The 13,273-nt window shown below is 44.0% G+C and overlaps 1 protein-coding gene across 1 annotated transcript; it reads right to left on the bottom strand.

The window, feature by feature from the left end:
* Positions 1 to 1,822: 1,822 nt before the first annotated feature.
* On the bottom strand, positions 1,823 to 8,871 carry RPS7 (ribosomal protein S7). Its single transcript, XM_068400061.1, has 7 exons — positions 8,841 to 8,871; positions 8,157 to 8,238; positions 7,753 to 7,824; positions 6,067 to 6,210; positions 4,476 to 4,540; positions 2,589 to 2,739; positions 1,823 to 1,938 (listed from the first exon to the last, which is right to left on the bottom strand). Exons 2-7 carry the CDS (start codon positions 8,229 to 8,231, stop codon positions 1,861 to 1,863), a joined length of 585 nt encoding a protein of 194 aa, XP_068256162.1. The 5' UTR covers positions 8,232 to 8,238; positions 8,841 to 8,871; the 3' UTR covers positions 1,823 to 1,860.
* Between the last annotated feature and the right edge of the window lie 4,402 nt (positions 8,872 to 13,273).

The raw sequence follows: 13,273 nt of genomic DNA, 5'->3' as shown, positions 1-13,273 counted from the left end.
TTGGGGGGATTGGAGGGGTGGTGTTTCCAACCTGAGCAATACCCATTTTAAAAATGAGAGCTTGAATTCTAAAGTTCTGGAACTCCTTTTGCTATAAGATCTTTTGTGATTACTCTCCACCAAGCAACCAGGATTCGGGGTTATATACCTACAACTCCGTTCATCTGATCCTAAGGGAAGCTGATGAATTCACTGCTGCTGAATCACCCAGGACAAACAATAAATAGTCGAGGAACAAATAAGGCATAAAGTTATACTTCAGAGAGAGAAGTTTGAGGAGAGAGAAAGGGGCCTTCAGGTAAGCCAGCTTCTTCAAAGATACAGCCAGCTTTTTTGTGCAAACATTCAAGCCTTGTCATGAAGTAACAGGAAATTAACTGCTAATTGCAACAGGGCACGTGTTTTCCATGTTCTCTTTGCATTGTCTGCACCAAGAGTAACAGCATACGGCTATCTGTCCTGCCCTACTAAACACAAGTTATGGCACGACTTGAAAATCCGCACTTTTCCAATGCAGAAAGCACTGCAGAACTTGTTTTAACCTTTTAGTGCTTCACAGCTCAAGAAGAGAGGTATCAAATGGGAAGCAACCAAAACCACAGTAAACGGGAAAAGTAAATGTAGAATGACCCTCAATAAGTGGCACTTGTCCTCCATCTGCTCTCAAGTAGGAAGATGCAAGTTATTAAGAGCTTCTGGTACATAGGCTGTTACCTACTTAGCTCTCCACCTAATAGACTGTCTCCCTAATTAGGTGCCTTTTACTGTATTAAGCACTTACTCCTAAGTAACAGAATAGCCTCTTCAGTACAGTGAAGTACTAAATTCATATAAATTGCTCAGAACATTTATATGCCCACTCCACGCTCCTCCCCAAGCTGGAAAAAAATGTTACTTGCTGAAAGTGTTTCTAAACATAGATACCCAAGTCAAAAACGTAGTGTTTTCAGGACATATCATGCAGCCTTCAGCTGCTGTGACCCAGCTAGTCCTTCCCCACCTATCCCTGTATCGCCAAGCGTGTACTTAACTATGTTAAAACACCACCTAAAAAAACCTCAAACATTCCAGCAGTCATTGCTTTACCCTGGCCTATCTATCCCTGCCTTCAGTTATTAGCCATAAGAAAGGTTACCTCAACACTGACATACAGACATACCTACTGCTAATATATGGAGATACAAAAATCCATGATTTCTGAAAGCAAGATCAACATCTAAAAAACTGTAGTTTTTGTCCAGCAAGGTAGTCAAGCACTCAGCAGTGAAAATGTCTCCCCATTTCACTCTGATAAAGGTGAGAAGCTGCAGGACCTGCTTTTAGGCAAGAACGGTATGTAATTTTGCCACTTAACGAGCAAGAAAATTACCTCAAATTCAAACTATACCTCCTCCAACATATTTCCCCAAAATTCAAACCCCTCTTTCAGATGTCATTGCTCCATGTTTACAGAGGTCACACCACCAGCTACGTAGCCTTCTTCCAGTGTCAGGAACACGTAGGTCTCCAACTGGTATTCTTGTGTGCAAAACTCAGGACTTCCACTGCTCTACAGTAATTCTCCACATTCTCCCCAAAAGGTGAGTCTCAACACACTTCAGTTTATTTCTCAATGCCAGTTCTTTTTGCAGACTCTGGACTCTTTCGTCCAGAGTTGTGTTGCGACAGTGCCAAGAACAACCTAAGAGGGCTGCCGTTAAAACGCTGGTGACTTAATACTTTGATACGCAAAAGTCACTCATCCAGATGGCAGAGAAGCCCCATGAACCAGTTAATCCCCATCTATGTTTATGGAATTCAAAATTTAAATGAAATTACTCTGTTATATGAACAGTTGTTTATTCAGCCATTTTTTGCACTTTACAGCTGGAATTCTGGAAATTCAAACACCACATCTTTGCCTGTGAGCTTCTTGTAGACACCAGAAAATGTTTCCACCTGTGAAGACAAACAATCTTGTTTATACATGCTGTGTAAGGAAGTAAAATCTATGTTAACATACTTTAGGTACTACACTATTTCCCACTGTGTCTTCACTCAGAAGTAAACTTTGAGGCTGATTATTTTCTTCCAGATTAAGGTAGCTGAGCATTTACACAGAAGACATGTTTTCTGGAGAATATTTGGAACCTCTTTGGTTTGCAACCATTAGGACCCAGACAGCTGAGCGGTCCTAAACATGTCCCCCCAGAAAAAAAACCTAAGCAAAGTAATGAGGGACTTCAGGCTGTACCAAGCACATCTGTTTAAGGCCAAAACTAAGCACTTCACTTAAAAACAAAAAATCAAAACAAACACAAAAGAAAAAACCACCCCCAAACGAACAAAAAAAACCCAAAACACTGTTAGTTCCCATGAAGGAACCAATATAGTTACTTTAAAACCCAGGGGTTTTGGCAAGTTGAACTAGAGCTTTTGTTCCCAGAGTGACTTGCCTCATCTTCAGCATCTTACTCCAAATACAAACAGAAGCATCTCCATTGCCACAAGCCAGAAGGCCGTCTTTCGCTATATCACATAAGCAGCCTCTTAGCTATGTCAGAACACTGCCCGATCCTGCACGAGAAAGTGAGGTTTTTATTATTTACCTTGTGTTCAACATTGTTCTGTTGTGCTTTGTCCAAATGGACTTTTATGAGCCTGCTGCCGTCCAGTTTTACACGGATTCTCTTGCCCACGATTTCACTTGGGAAGACCAGGTCTTCAAGAATGGCATCGTGCACTGCAGTAAGTGTACGGCTGAAATGCCACATTTGTATCATTAAAACACATCCTCTTGCCAAATTTTCCTGTTTGTCAAGGCTTAAACCTTCCATAGCATGCTTTAGCTGAAAACTCAGTGGTGTTTTGTTTTGGTTCTTCAATGCTGCAGTGTAACAATACCACACTTTTTCACAGATCATGTAAAAATAAAAGCTAAATTCTACAATGAGTGCAGAAACTTAATGACTGCATGAGTGAAAAAAGTCAGTAGCCAGGTTTCTGCCATTTTAGATCACATGTTGCTTTGCAGCTACAACCCTGAAACATTCTTTTATTTCTACACATTTAAAGAAGATTTTATTTAAATTAGAACCAAGTTGTCCCATCTGCAATTTTGCCAGAGACACTCACTGGAAGCGCTTAAGTGTGCAAGTATATTCAACTACACAGAGTATCAACTACACAGAGTATGTTCCTAGGAGACCCAGTTCTGAAAACACTGGTTTCTTCATCTGCCTAAACCAAAGTGCCTTAAAACATCAATGTATTACAGAAAAGTCTAGCTGGTAAATTTAGTCCATGCTTAGAAGGCTGTTTGAGGTCTACATTTGTGGTCTTGAACTGTCCAAAGTGAGCCAAAAAGAGAAAAATTAATCCAGGTTATTTTGTGTATGAGTCTAGATGACTAGTAAGATTTCCAGCTTCCCCATCTGCAGTTTCAAGGCAGCATCACTAGTAACTAAGACCTGTGTCTACAGCAGCATTTCAAACTTGCAAAGACTGGGACAGCTAAGAGAGACAAACATCAATCACATTGCTATGCTTTGCAGTATACATATCAGTTTTACAACACTACTAGCCTGATCTAGTCTCAGGCTGAGAAAGGGACAGTCCTGCACACTCTCCTTCCCTCCCGCTGGAAAGTGGCAGCAGGCTAATCACATACAGAGATGCCAACTTCTCTAGCCACAGTGCAATGTTAGTTTTAATATAACACAGAGTCCTCCAAAGGCAGGACTGCAGCTAGATGAGTACTATGAAACTGCACTTCAAAAATCCATGCCTGAAGATTTCAAAACACAATAATAGATATGACACAGGTATAATACTGGGGCTGGGAGAAGTTACAGGAACATGCCACATGTCATAAAGAGGACAAACTTTTAAGACGCGGACTACGTAATGATACAGTAAAATAGAGAACAGTATAGAAGAGGCACTGACATCCACATAGACATAGTAGTGTTGCATGTCTAGCAATAAAGAGACTAGATGAGAGCATGGAAGCCGTTTAACACAAATGACTCTACTACTGATTTTTACTGCATACCCAGAAGGACTACTCATACCTATACCCCTCAGCCACTCTTTCCCTCATTGCATCCCTTCAGTGCGCCAGCCCTGCCTCCTGTACAGTCTAACATGTGGATGTGGCTCTTCCTACAGCTTAAAAAAAATTATTGTCAGCACACTGTGGTAGCAGACACAGCAGGTTGAGGTTTCTTAAGCCAGTATTGCTGGCTAAAAATTGGCTACACCTGTAGCTGGAAATACAGATGGAGTTCTAAGAAATGCAAAACAGTGCCCAAAAGACAAGCTTTTTACTGCATCCTTTAGCAGTCAAATAGCAGATACTATTTCAAGCAGTAAGAGAAAGGACAAGACCACCCAATCACTTGAATGACTTCTCAAAAACTCAACTAAACATTACTTGACTAAACTACCAAGTTACAAAAGAAGGCTGTCATAGTGAATCAACATTATGTGCTTACCTCCTGGGACGCTTTTGCTTATTTTTTGTGCGGCTTTTTCTTGTTGGCTTGGGCAGAATCCTTCTCTATTAAGGAAAAAAAACAAAAGGCATTTCTCAGTATCTGGTGTAGACAATCAACTCAAAACAAAACCAACCCCAAAACACATGCACTTTTTTTTCCCCCCACTAGAAACAGATGCAAGAAACGCCAAAAAGGTAGACTTAAGTATGCCCAAAGCTACACTAGCATTAGAACCTGATATTACTTGTGGAAGCTGAAGTACTGGTATTGCTTTATTTCTCATCTACTGATCCTGTATTCAGTGCACTAAAATAAAAGATTTGTATTTCATCCCCCCCACCTCCACAAATACAACCAGGGTAGTGTACTGTGTCATATTAGCAGTCTGAACACACTTCTTTGGGAACAGAAATCTCAAAGAACTTTACAATTCCTGTTAGATTGAGCCTCTGGTGCAAAGCAGAATAGTAAGCTATCTCAGTCCCACAGACGGCTAGGTGACATCTGAGATCAAAACACTAGTTTGAATAATGAAATGTATTACACAAACCAGATCAAACCCTGGCTTAAACGTAATCTGTTCCAAAAGCAGCATCTAAAGGTATTTATACCAGCTTGGATCAGTAAAACTTATTTTCTACTTCCCTGTTTGCAAGGGCAGATGTTTTAAAACATCTGCGTTTTAGATGCAGTTGTAGTCTCCTGCAGTATTTTCTACCAACACATCACAGCTTCTCCATGACTGTATTAATGATGGGGTTACCGTAATCCAAACTGAGTTGCATCATATTCAAAAGTAACAACATTTAACCTACAGAAGAAGAACCGCACACATTCCCTTCTAAAATATGGATTACTAAACTGACATTTATTCTCAAGCAAGGGAATTCTCAAGCACCTAGTTTAAGTGCGCCAGAGGAACTGCACTAAAAGAAGTCTTGTGGTCCACAAAGATTCAGGGTGAAGTGCTCTGGCTTTTAAAATTATGTTACAAAGAATTTTTGCTGAAAAGAGCTTCAGTCCAACATCTAACTGTCCACTCTGCAGACAGATCTCCAGAGTTTGTCCACCCCTTAGTACTGCCCAGAGAGTCCTCTACCACCTTTTCATGGCTTAGCTCCTTCCATAAATTCAGAACTTGAGTTAGGTTTTTTCTTCCTCTCCTATTAGCTCGAATTTTAAATGCTTAGATTGTGCAAGTGTAGTGAAGCTCCTATTAATATTTGCTCCCTTTTACTTTCAAGCTTTGCTTCTCAAACTTCTGAAGGAGAGGCCAAAACAAGAAAGTTACATCCTCCTCCAAAAAGCTTCACATCTCACCAAGTTTACATAGCCTTGGCTGCTAGCTGAAATCATTTTAGCTAACATCCACAGAAGGACATTCGTTATATTTCCTGTGTAGCACTGGAACAGTTTATCCAGAGAGGCTGTGGAATCTCCACCCTTGGATGTTTTCAAGACTCAGCTAGACAAAACCATGGTTGACCTGATCTAATGTTGGCAATAGTCCTGCTTCATGCATGAGGCTGGACTAGATGACCTCCAGGGATCCCTCTCATCAACATTTTTATGATTCTAAGTGTTTTACCTGAGCAATGAACACCACATGCTTTCCACTGAATTTCTTCTCCAGCTCACGAACTAACCGCACCTGAATCTTCTGGAAGGATTTCAGCTGAGGAACTGGTACAAAGATGATGATGGCTTTTCTGCCACCACCCACTTCAATTTCCTGAAACAGAAGTAGAAAGTAAACATCACCTAGGGGTTGAGAAGCAATATTTGGTTTGATCACGAATCCTCTCAACACAGACATTTGATAGTCTTGCTTACAACTTGGTGGGAAAAAAAAAGAAGAGCATCAGAGAGCAGTACTTGTTTTAACGCATTTAAGAGCAAGCATTAAATAGAAAAGACTCTGCCAGAGCACTTGTTTTCCTGTAAAGGAGCAATTGGGCAATAAATCCCACCACTCCTTTCAGAGTCACATCCTCTGAATAGCAAAGCTCATTCCTTCTGCAGGATAGGACTCAGATGCTAGAATCCTAACTATACTGAATGCTTATCATCACATCTCAGTGGTACTTACACGCTGATACAAAGTTCCAAAAATTATTTGCCTCTAGACAAACTTTACAGTAATACATCTCTTATTTTTGAGCTACTACTTCATGGAAATCATCTTCTGTCCACCACTTGCCAAGGCCTGCATCACTACTCAAACAAAAGTTTTCCTTCCCCTCCAAATACCAGCAGGTTTACATCACACCAACACGGATTACTTTTCCGCTGGTTTGTTTCTCCAACAGTTGATCAAAACCAAAGAAGTTTGCATAGGCTTACAAGGCACTTCTCCCGTGAACCTAACTGCAGAGACACCCTCATTCTCCAACAGAACGGAAAGCTGAATTGTTTTTCACCAGCTATGTTCCCACATGAGCTCATTCAGATACCCACAGAGATTTCTCACAAATAAAATCAAGTAGCTAAGTAAACAACTACGACATTTTAAAAAACTCCACATTGAGGACAGTTCACATTGCTCTACTTCAGCAGCAAAGCAGTTCTTCTGAAGGCTCCTGAACTCATATACCAAGCTGACTTCTGCATTCCCAGATTCTTTAACTTAACTCTAAACAGTCATGCATCTGTGTCTGTATTGGTGGGCCTGGGCAAAACCCAACCCACTTAAGTTTTTGGTTACAGCAACCAGCTTCAGAAGTTCTATCCAGTCTCCAAGGCTGACAGATTCTAACACTAATTTTCTTCCTCATTTTCCACTAATTTTGATCTTCCTTCAGGTTTCAGTTGCCTTCATAAACTAAAACTAAAATTTAAAAACAGGTTAACCTATGTGATCAAGTCAGCCTACTACCTGGTACATAAAAGAGGATTTACAACAAATTGATTTTACAGACAGGACTGCAGTTTACGTTCCCGACGAAGATTCTGCAAAGCCTACGTTGCCAGCCAATATTCACACACAAAAAGTCAGTTTCAGACCTCAAGTCCAGTTTGCAGAAACAGAAAGTAGAACTACCATTTTTAAACAAACTGCTATTCGAGTTTTTACAATGACTTTTCAGACCAGTTCCTATAAAATTAACTATTATGAAATCCTACAAGTTAACAGCAAATACCAGAAGATAAACTACAACAGCGTATAGTAAAACAACCACAGACCGTAAGAAATGGCTAAAGACGCCATTCACAAAAATTAAGCATACACAGAGCAAGTCACCGAGCAATTCTCTGTGGAGAAGGTCTAGCCTACCTTAGCTGCTGTGATGTTCAACTCCCGAAGCTGAGCCTTTAAGTCAGAGTTCATTTCCAACTCCAGCAGAGCCTAGAAAAGTGAAGTTGCAGAACAATCCATTACATACAGCTCAATTCATAAGAGCCCTCAAGACCGAAGTCTGTCCACAGTGCCAGTGAACAGCTATATACTTTTTACTACAGTCAATATCCAAGATTTAATCTCCCATAAGTCACACTGACAGATGTAACAAGTTCAGCTGGTGGGAACACAGGCTGACTGCCCCAGTTCCCAAGTACAACTAGGAAAGAGTACACATTCAGACAGCATGACCCCCGAAGTTTAAGCTCTAGACAACTGTCACAACATTGCCTCCATAACTTGCAGTCGGCTACCAAAGAGCAGAAGGAAAAGACACATACCTGGGATATACCAGACTCGAACTCATCTGGCTTCTCGCCATTAGGCTTCACAATCTTCGCGCTAGAGCTGAACATGGCCTTTCTGCAACGCAAAAGAACACCTCAGCCGTCACCCGAACACGTCTTCTGCTACAAACACGGCAAGACTCTGCGATCCAGCCACTCAGCCTCATGCTTCAAAGCGAAGCCAGCGAAAGCCCTAGGGGCCCCGCAAGCGCCGGCACGTCGCTCCAGGGGATGCCCACCACAACACGGGAAAACTGTCCTGGGGAGCGAGGGGCCTGCGCGCCGAGGCGCCGGCAGCTGCGAGGCCCCAGGAGCAGCGGGGAGGCTGCCCGGCCGCTCACCGATCACACGTGCCGCCAGGCGGGCGGGCGGGTAGTCCTTCCCGGCTCACGGGGCTCCGGCCCCGGCCCCCTCCTCCCGCCCGGCTGCCTCCTGCCCTGCCGCAGCGGCCTCACTCGGGGCGCCGCCGAGGGAGGGCGGAGGAAAACCCCGCCGGCTCCCCTCCCCCAGCACAGGGCACCCCCGCGACCATCGAGGCTCGGGCAGGCGGTAATCGGGGGCATCCCCACCCCGGGGCCGCCGCGGGGAGCGCCGCTGGGCGCCCGGCTCCGTATCGCGGCGGCGACGGGAGGAAACGCGCCGCCGCTAGCGCGGCCCGCGCAGGGCCCGGACACCCACCTCGCTCAGCGCCGGCCTAGGAAAAGGGAGAGCTCTCGCGAGCGCGGCTCAGATCGCGGCCCGGGAAGGCGTTCGCCCCGCCCACGCACGAGTGACGCCACACGAGGAAGAAGGGCAGGACGGGTCCCCGCATGTGCCCCCAGCCTGCAGCTGCTTCCGCTAGAGAGAAGCCCGAGTGGACGCTCAGAGTCCTGGCACGGCGCCCGCGGATGACGTCACCACCAGCTGCTGGGCGACGCGCCGCGGGGAGGGGGCAGAAGCCGCCGCTGGGCGCATGCGCGGTGGCAGCGGGGCGGAGGGAGCTGCGTTCGCACGCTGCCTGCGGGGCGGCGATCGCTTCCCGGCGGTCGCCCAAGGGTGTTTTTCCTGCGACAGCGAGGGAGGAAGGAGAAAAAGGAGCCTGCTCCGCCCTGTCTCTCGCCACTGTGCCAAGTCCTGGCTGCCACTTGCTTCCCCGTGGGCCTGGCCAGCGTGAGGCGGCCCCTGCTGCCCCGCTGGCCTCAGGGGCTCCCGGCCGCTTCCCTCAGAGCCTGAAGTGTTCGGCCTCCGGTGTCGAAACGCTTTTTCCGTCAACAGTCACCAGGATCTCAGCCTCGGCAGTGCGGCGCGTCTCGGTTTGCTGCAGCAGTGGCAGGGCCCGTAGCCGAAGCATGCGTCCGCTTCTTGCGGAGCTCCCGCGCCCATGTCAAGCACTGTGCAAAACAGCAGCAGCCACCAGCTTTAAAAACAAGAGCAAGGTAGCAGATGGTCTTTTTTTCCTCCCCTCTCTGTTTCATCTCTCCACATTGAATTTAGTGGGCCAAGAGTTCACCTGTGATGTTCTGCCCTTCCAAGTAAGAAGAGACCCGCTGGAGCGGTCTGTGGCACACAGTCACCTCTGACCTGTGGCAAGGAGTTGTGCCAGAGAGACATGGCCAAAACCACGCCAGGGAGCCCACTGACAACCAGAGAGGATGGGCCAGCTCAGATCTGTGCCTGGACTTTATTTTGTGTACCTCTATAAACATGACCTCTCAGTTGCTTCTGCTGAGACAATGTCACAGTGATTAGAGTTACTAAACTGTCATTAGACTAGAAATAACACACGAGTCTTCATCTGTGTTCAGGTACTAACTCAAGATACAAGAGTTGTGGGCTCCATGTATTCTCTCAGCACTGGAAGCACTTTTTATTATATATTGTGTTACTGTCTAACAAGGCACTAGTAACACTTCCGTCGCACACTGATAAAAAGAAAGAGCTGCACTCCACTTCAAAAGAAGTGACTTGCACGTTGATTCAGGTGAAAGGGCCTGGCTGTGCATCTAAAGTGGAGTTAAAACCTTGCCTTGACAAAAATTCCTCACCTTGACATATCCCCATTGGCTAATTCAGAGAGGTTCCCTGCTCAAGGGGAAGTCCCACTCAGAGGCAGGTGTGCAGCTGTCGGCACACACTGTCCGGAGAGGTTAGACACAGGAATGCAGTTCAGAGTGCTGGTTCTGTGCTCAGATTCCCTGAATAACCCTAAGAGCAGCCAACTTTAGCTTGTAATACCACATTCACTATTACTATGTAATAGTGTGTGTAAAGTCTGTTACTTTAAAAAAATCCAGTAGTGGAATAATAAGTTCCTGTTGTAAACAAAAATCTGACAATGACACCACCCCCCCCAACCTAAACAACCATAGCATCTGCAGAAGGCAGCCTGTCATGTTTTCTAACATGTGGGCTTTGTGCTAAATTTATGGTAGCCAGAAAAGGAGATTGATTGGTTCCCATTTTTCTCCGAAGCCACTCTTCTTTCCTTGCATGAATTCAATGAATGGGAAAAACTGCCCAGCTCATACTGATGGCCAGGATTAGTATTTATAGAGATTTGAAATTATCTAAACAACAGTGATGAGGATCTGATTGAAGAATAAAAAAAAGAGCAATAACAAGTAATCATCTCAGCAATCCAGTAGTCCGCATTCAGTTTACACTGTGAAATCCTTTACGAGCAGGAGACAGAATAGGTGGTGTGCAGATGGATTAAAATGGGACTGTTCAGAGCGCTAATGAAGAAATAAAGATGCAATGTGACTATCTACAGCCTTCCATCCCTGTGCTATTAGTGCTACTGAATAGACCAGGGTGCTACATAAGAGCAGCGAGAGAAGGTGTAGAGAGGTGTTTCCTTTCTGACACCGACTGTGCATTAGGGGAAGGATGCAGAGTGTCAAGATCTGTGTGGGCTTTAACCAGTCAATAATGCCTGGTATGCAAAGCAGCTGACAAGTTTTCAAGAACCATCATGGAAATGTGATCTTTAAAAGAAGTTATGTCATTACAAAGGTAGTTAATGAGGTTCTTATGCCGTGCAGACTCAGAATGGGTGGGGTGAAGAAGTGGAATAAATAAATTAGTGAAGTGTGTTACAAAAGTACCCCAACAGCAATAGGACAAGGTCTCATCATGCTATAAATAACATGATTTAATGTAATAAGTGGAAGAAACAGACAGAAGGCAAGACTTGTCAGGGTCATAGCTAACTCTAGAATCGGAAGCAAAACTGAGTCTATTGCTAGTTCACTTCTCTGAGAGAGGCTTGTATAACCACACCAAAGTTTCAAAGCTCATGGGTAGGCTGTTCCCCTAAGGGCCGACTGAGGACTGCGATGATGCGAGGGGATTACTACTTTGCAGCTTCACTGACACATAGTTTTACACTGATGTACAGACAAGTTTTTTGTTCTGCAAGATCTCAGTTCTGAGAAGGAAGATAAAACACCCCCTTTGCCTGTCTTATATTTTTAATCAAGGTAATGAGATGGCAATGTAACTTACACTTGCAGGGTATGCTAAAGTGACTACCTAGTGACCTACCTACCTAAAAGCTCAGTTTTAAATGGGAAACGCTTGATTCAGGTCACATCAAATTTTGCTTTAAAAGCTTATGTGGGGAACCACATTATGGTTAAACATGTTTCAAGCTAAAATATTTACAAAGAAGATTAAAATGCTTAGCTAATGTGTACATTACATGCATTAATGTGGGACAAAATAATCAGCTAACATTTACAGTGAGTTTAAGTAAAAACGTCCTACACACACATGCCCTTACTTACGTGATGAGTGTATTTTTTGTGTACATATATTAAGTCTTATTTTTTCTGGAGACTGTCAGTTATAAATACAGAAAGGGCTGCCAAGAAAATATGTTCATAAATTAATAAACAAGTTTTGTTTCTAGTGGTGGTGGGGGAAACACAGGACCCCTTATAAGCTGAATAAAGGGGGTAGTAAGACACGGCTGAATTTATAGTGCAATGTGTTGAGAGGAATGCTCACTGTCAGGCCATGGCTCAATGGCTGCTCTCATTCAATGTGGTGCCACCATGTTTCCACCAAAACAGGAGGGCTTGCTCCCCTCTCTTTTCCCCTAGCTGCTCATTCCCAATACCTCAGCTGTGGTAGCACAAGTGCTTGTGCAAGCTTTGATTTGGCAAAAACTGGCTAGATTCGTATATCTGATCAGCTTATTCTACGGTGGCTACACAGGGTTACCATGTGTAACTGTGGCATTGATTATAAGTGCTAAATCATTTATGAAACACACTTAAAGTTCTATCCATATATACATTTACATTATTCTATATTCAGATGAGGAGAACTTTTGTGACTGGACCCTTCAGCCTTGCAAATGAGGACTAAATGGTTCATTTCTTTGTGAGTCTTTGTACTCACTCCACAAAACTGTGAGTTACACAGCCTGAAACATCCTCTCTGCCCTGGGCTGACTGAAAAACCCCACAAATCCCCTAGTGCTACAGCAACCAGAGGGCAAGTACCATGAAGCAAGCACAGGTATTGCTTAGCCTAGCCATGCTAAATGCCACAGTAGTAAAAATGCCAGCTGTCACATGAGGAAATGGATCCATCCATCCTGCCACTGCAGCACAACAGCAAGGAGAAATCAGCAATGGATACGCAGGGGTAAAGGTAGGGCTGGTTGATCATATGCAGCCTCAGTTTTACCAACTGGGAGAAAAAGCAATGCAAGTAATGTGTTTGGTGCTCAGTGGACTTCAAAAATCTTTTTTGTTTGTTTGTTTGAATCTGGGCTCTGCATGTTGGTCATGGCAGCAGGAGAGTTACTATTCAGTCCTTGCATGTAAATTGGATGTATGAATCTGTTCAACCAGAGAATTAATGAGTGTAACAGAAGGTCTTTTCTTTCCCCATCACTTACTGCTCATTGCTTCTTTAGTATGTGTTGCCCAGGGAAGACTACGAGTAATATAAATGTGTGAACCTGTAAGGAATAAGAAATCCGTCTGCTATAGAAAACTGTAATTCAAAGAAAAGCTAACCAAGAACAATAAAATAAAAATATCACAGGCAGGAAGTAGTGAAAAGCACGAGAGTCTCAGTGGAAACCTTTACAGAGATAATTAATGTAAATAATCTTG

The sequence above is a fragment of the Nyctibius grandis genome, chromosome 1 (genome assembly GCF_013368605.1).
Source record: "Nyctibius grandis isolate bNycGra1 chromosome 1, bNycGra1.pri, whole genome shotgun sequence".
In the NCBI taxonomy this organism is placed as follows: Eukaryota; Metazoa; Chordata; class Aves; order Nyctibiiformes; family Nyctibiidae; genus Nyctibius; species Nyctibius grandis.
Note: the sequence above shows the minus strand (reverse complement) of the source record. Positions and strands in the feature narration are given on the sequence as shown.

Bases quoted from the DNA above. Each gene is read 5' to 3' on its own strand.
- RPS7 (XM_068400061.1), bottom strand. From the start codon at position 8,231: ATGTTCAGCTCTAGCGCGAAGATTGTGAAGCCTAATGGCGAGAAGCCA. The intron at 2,740-4,475 runs GTAAGCACATAA...GTGGCATTTCAG, and splicing joins AAGCAAAAGCGTCCCAGGAG to CCGTACACTTACTGCAGTGC. The intron at 1,939-2,588 runs GTAAATAATAAA...TTGTCTTCACAG, and splicing joins AGAACAATGTTGAACACAAG to GTGGAAACATTTTCTGGTGT.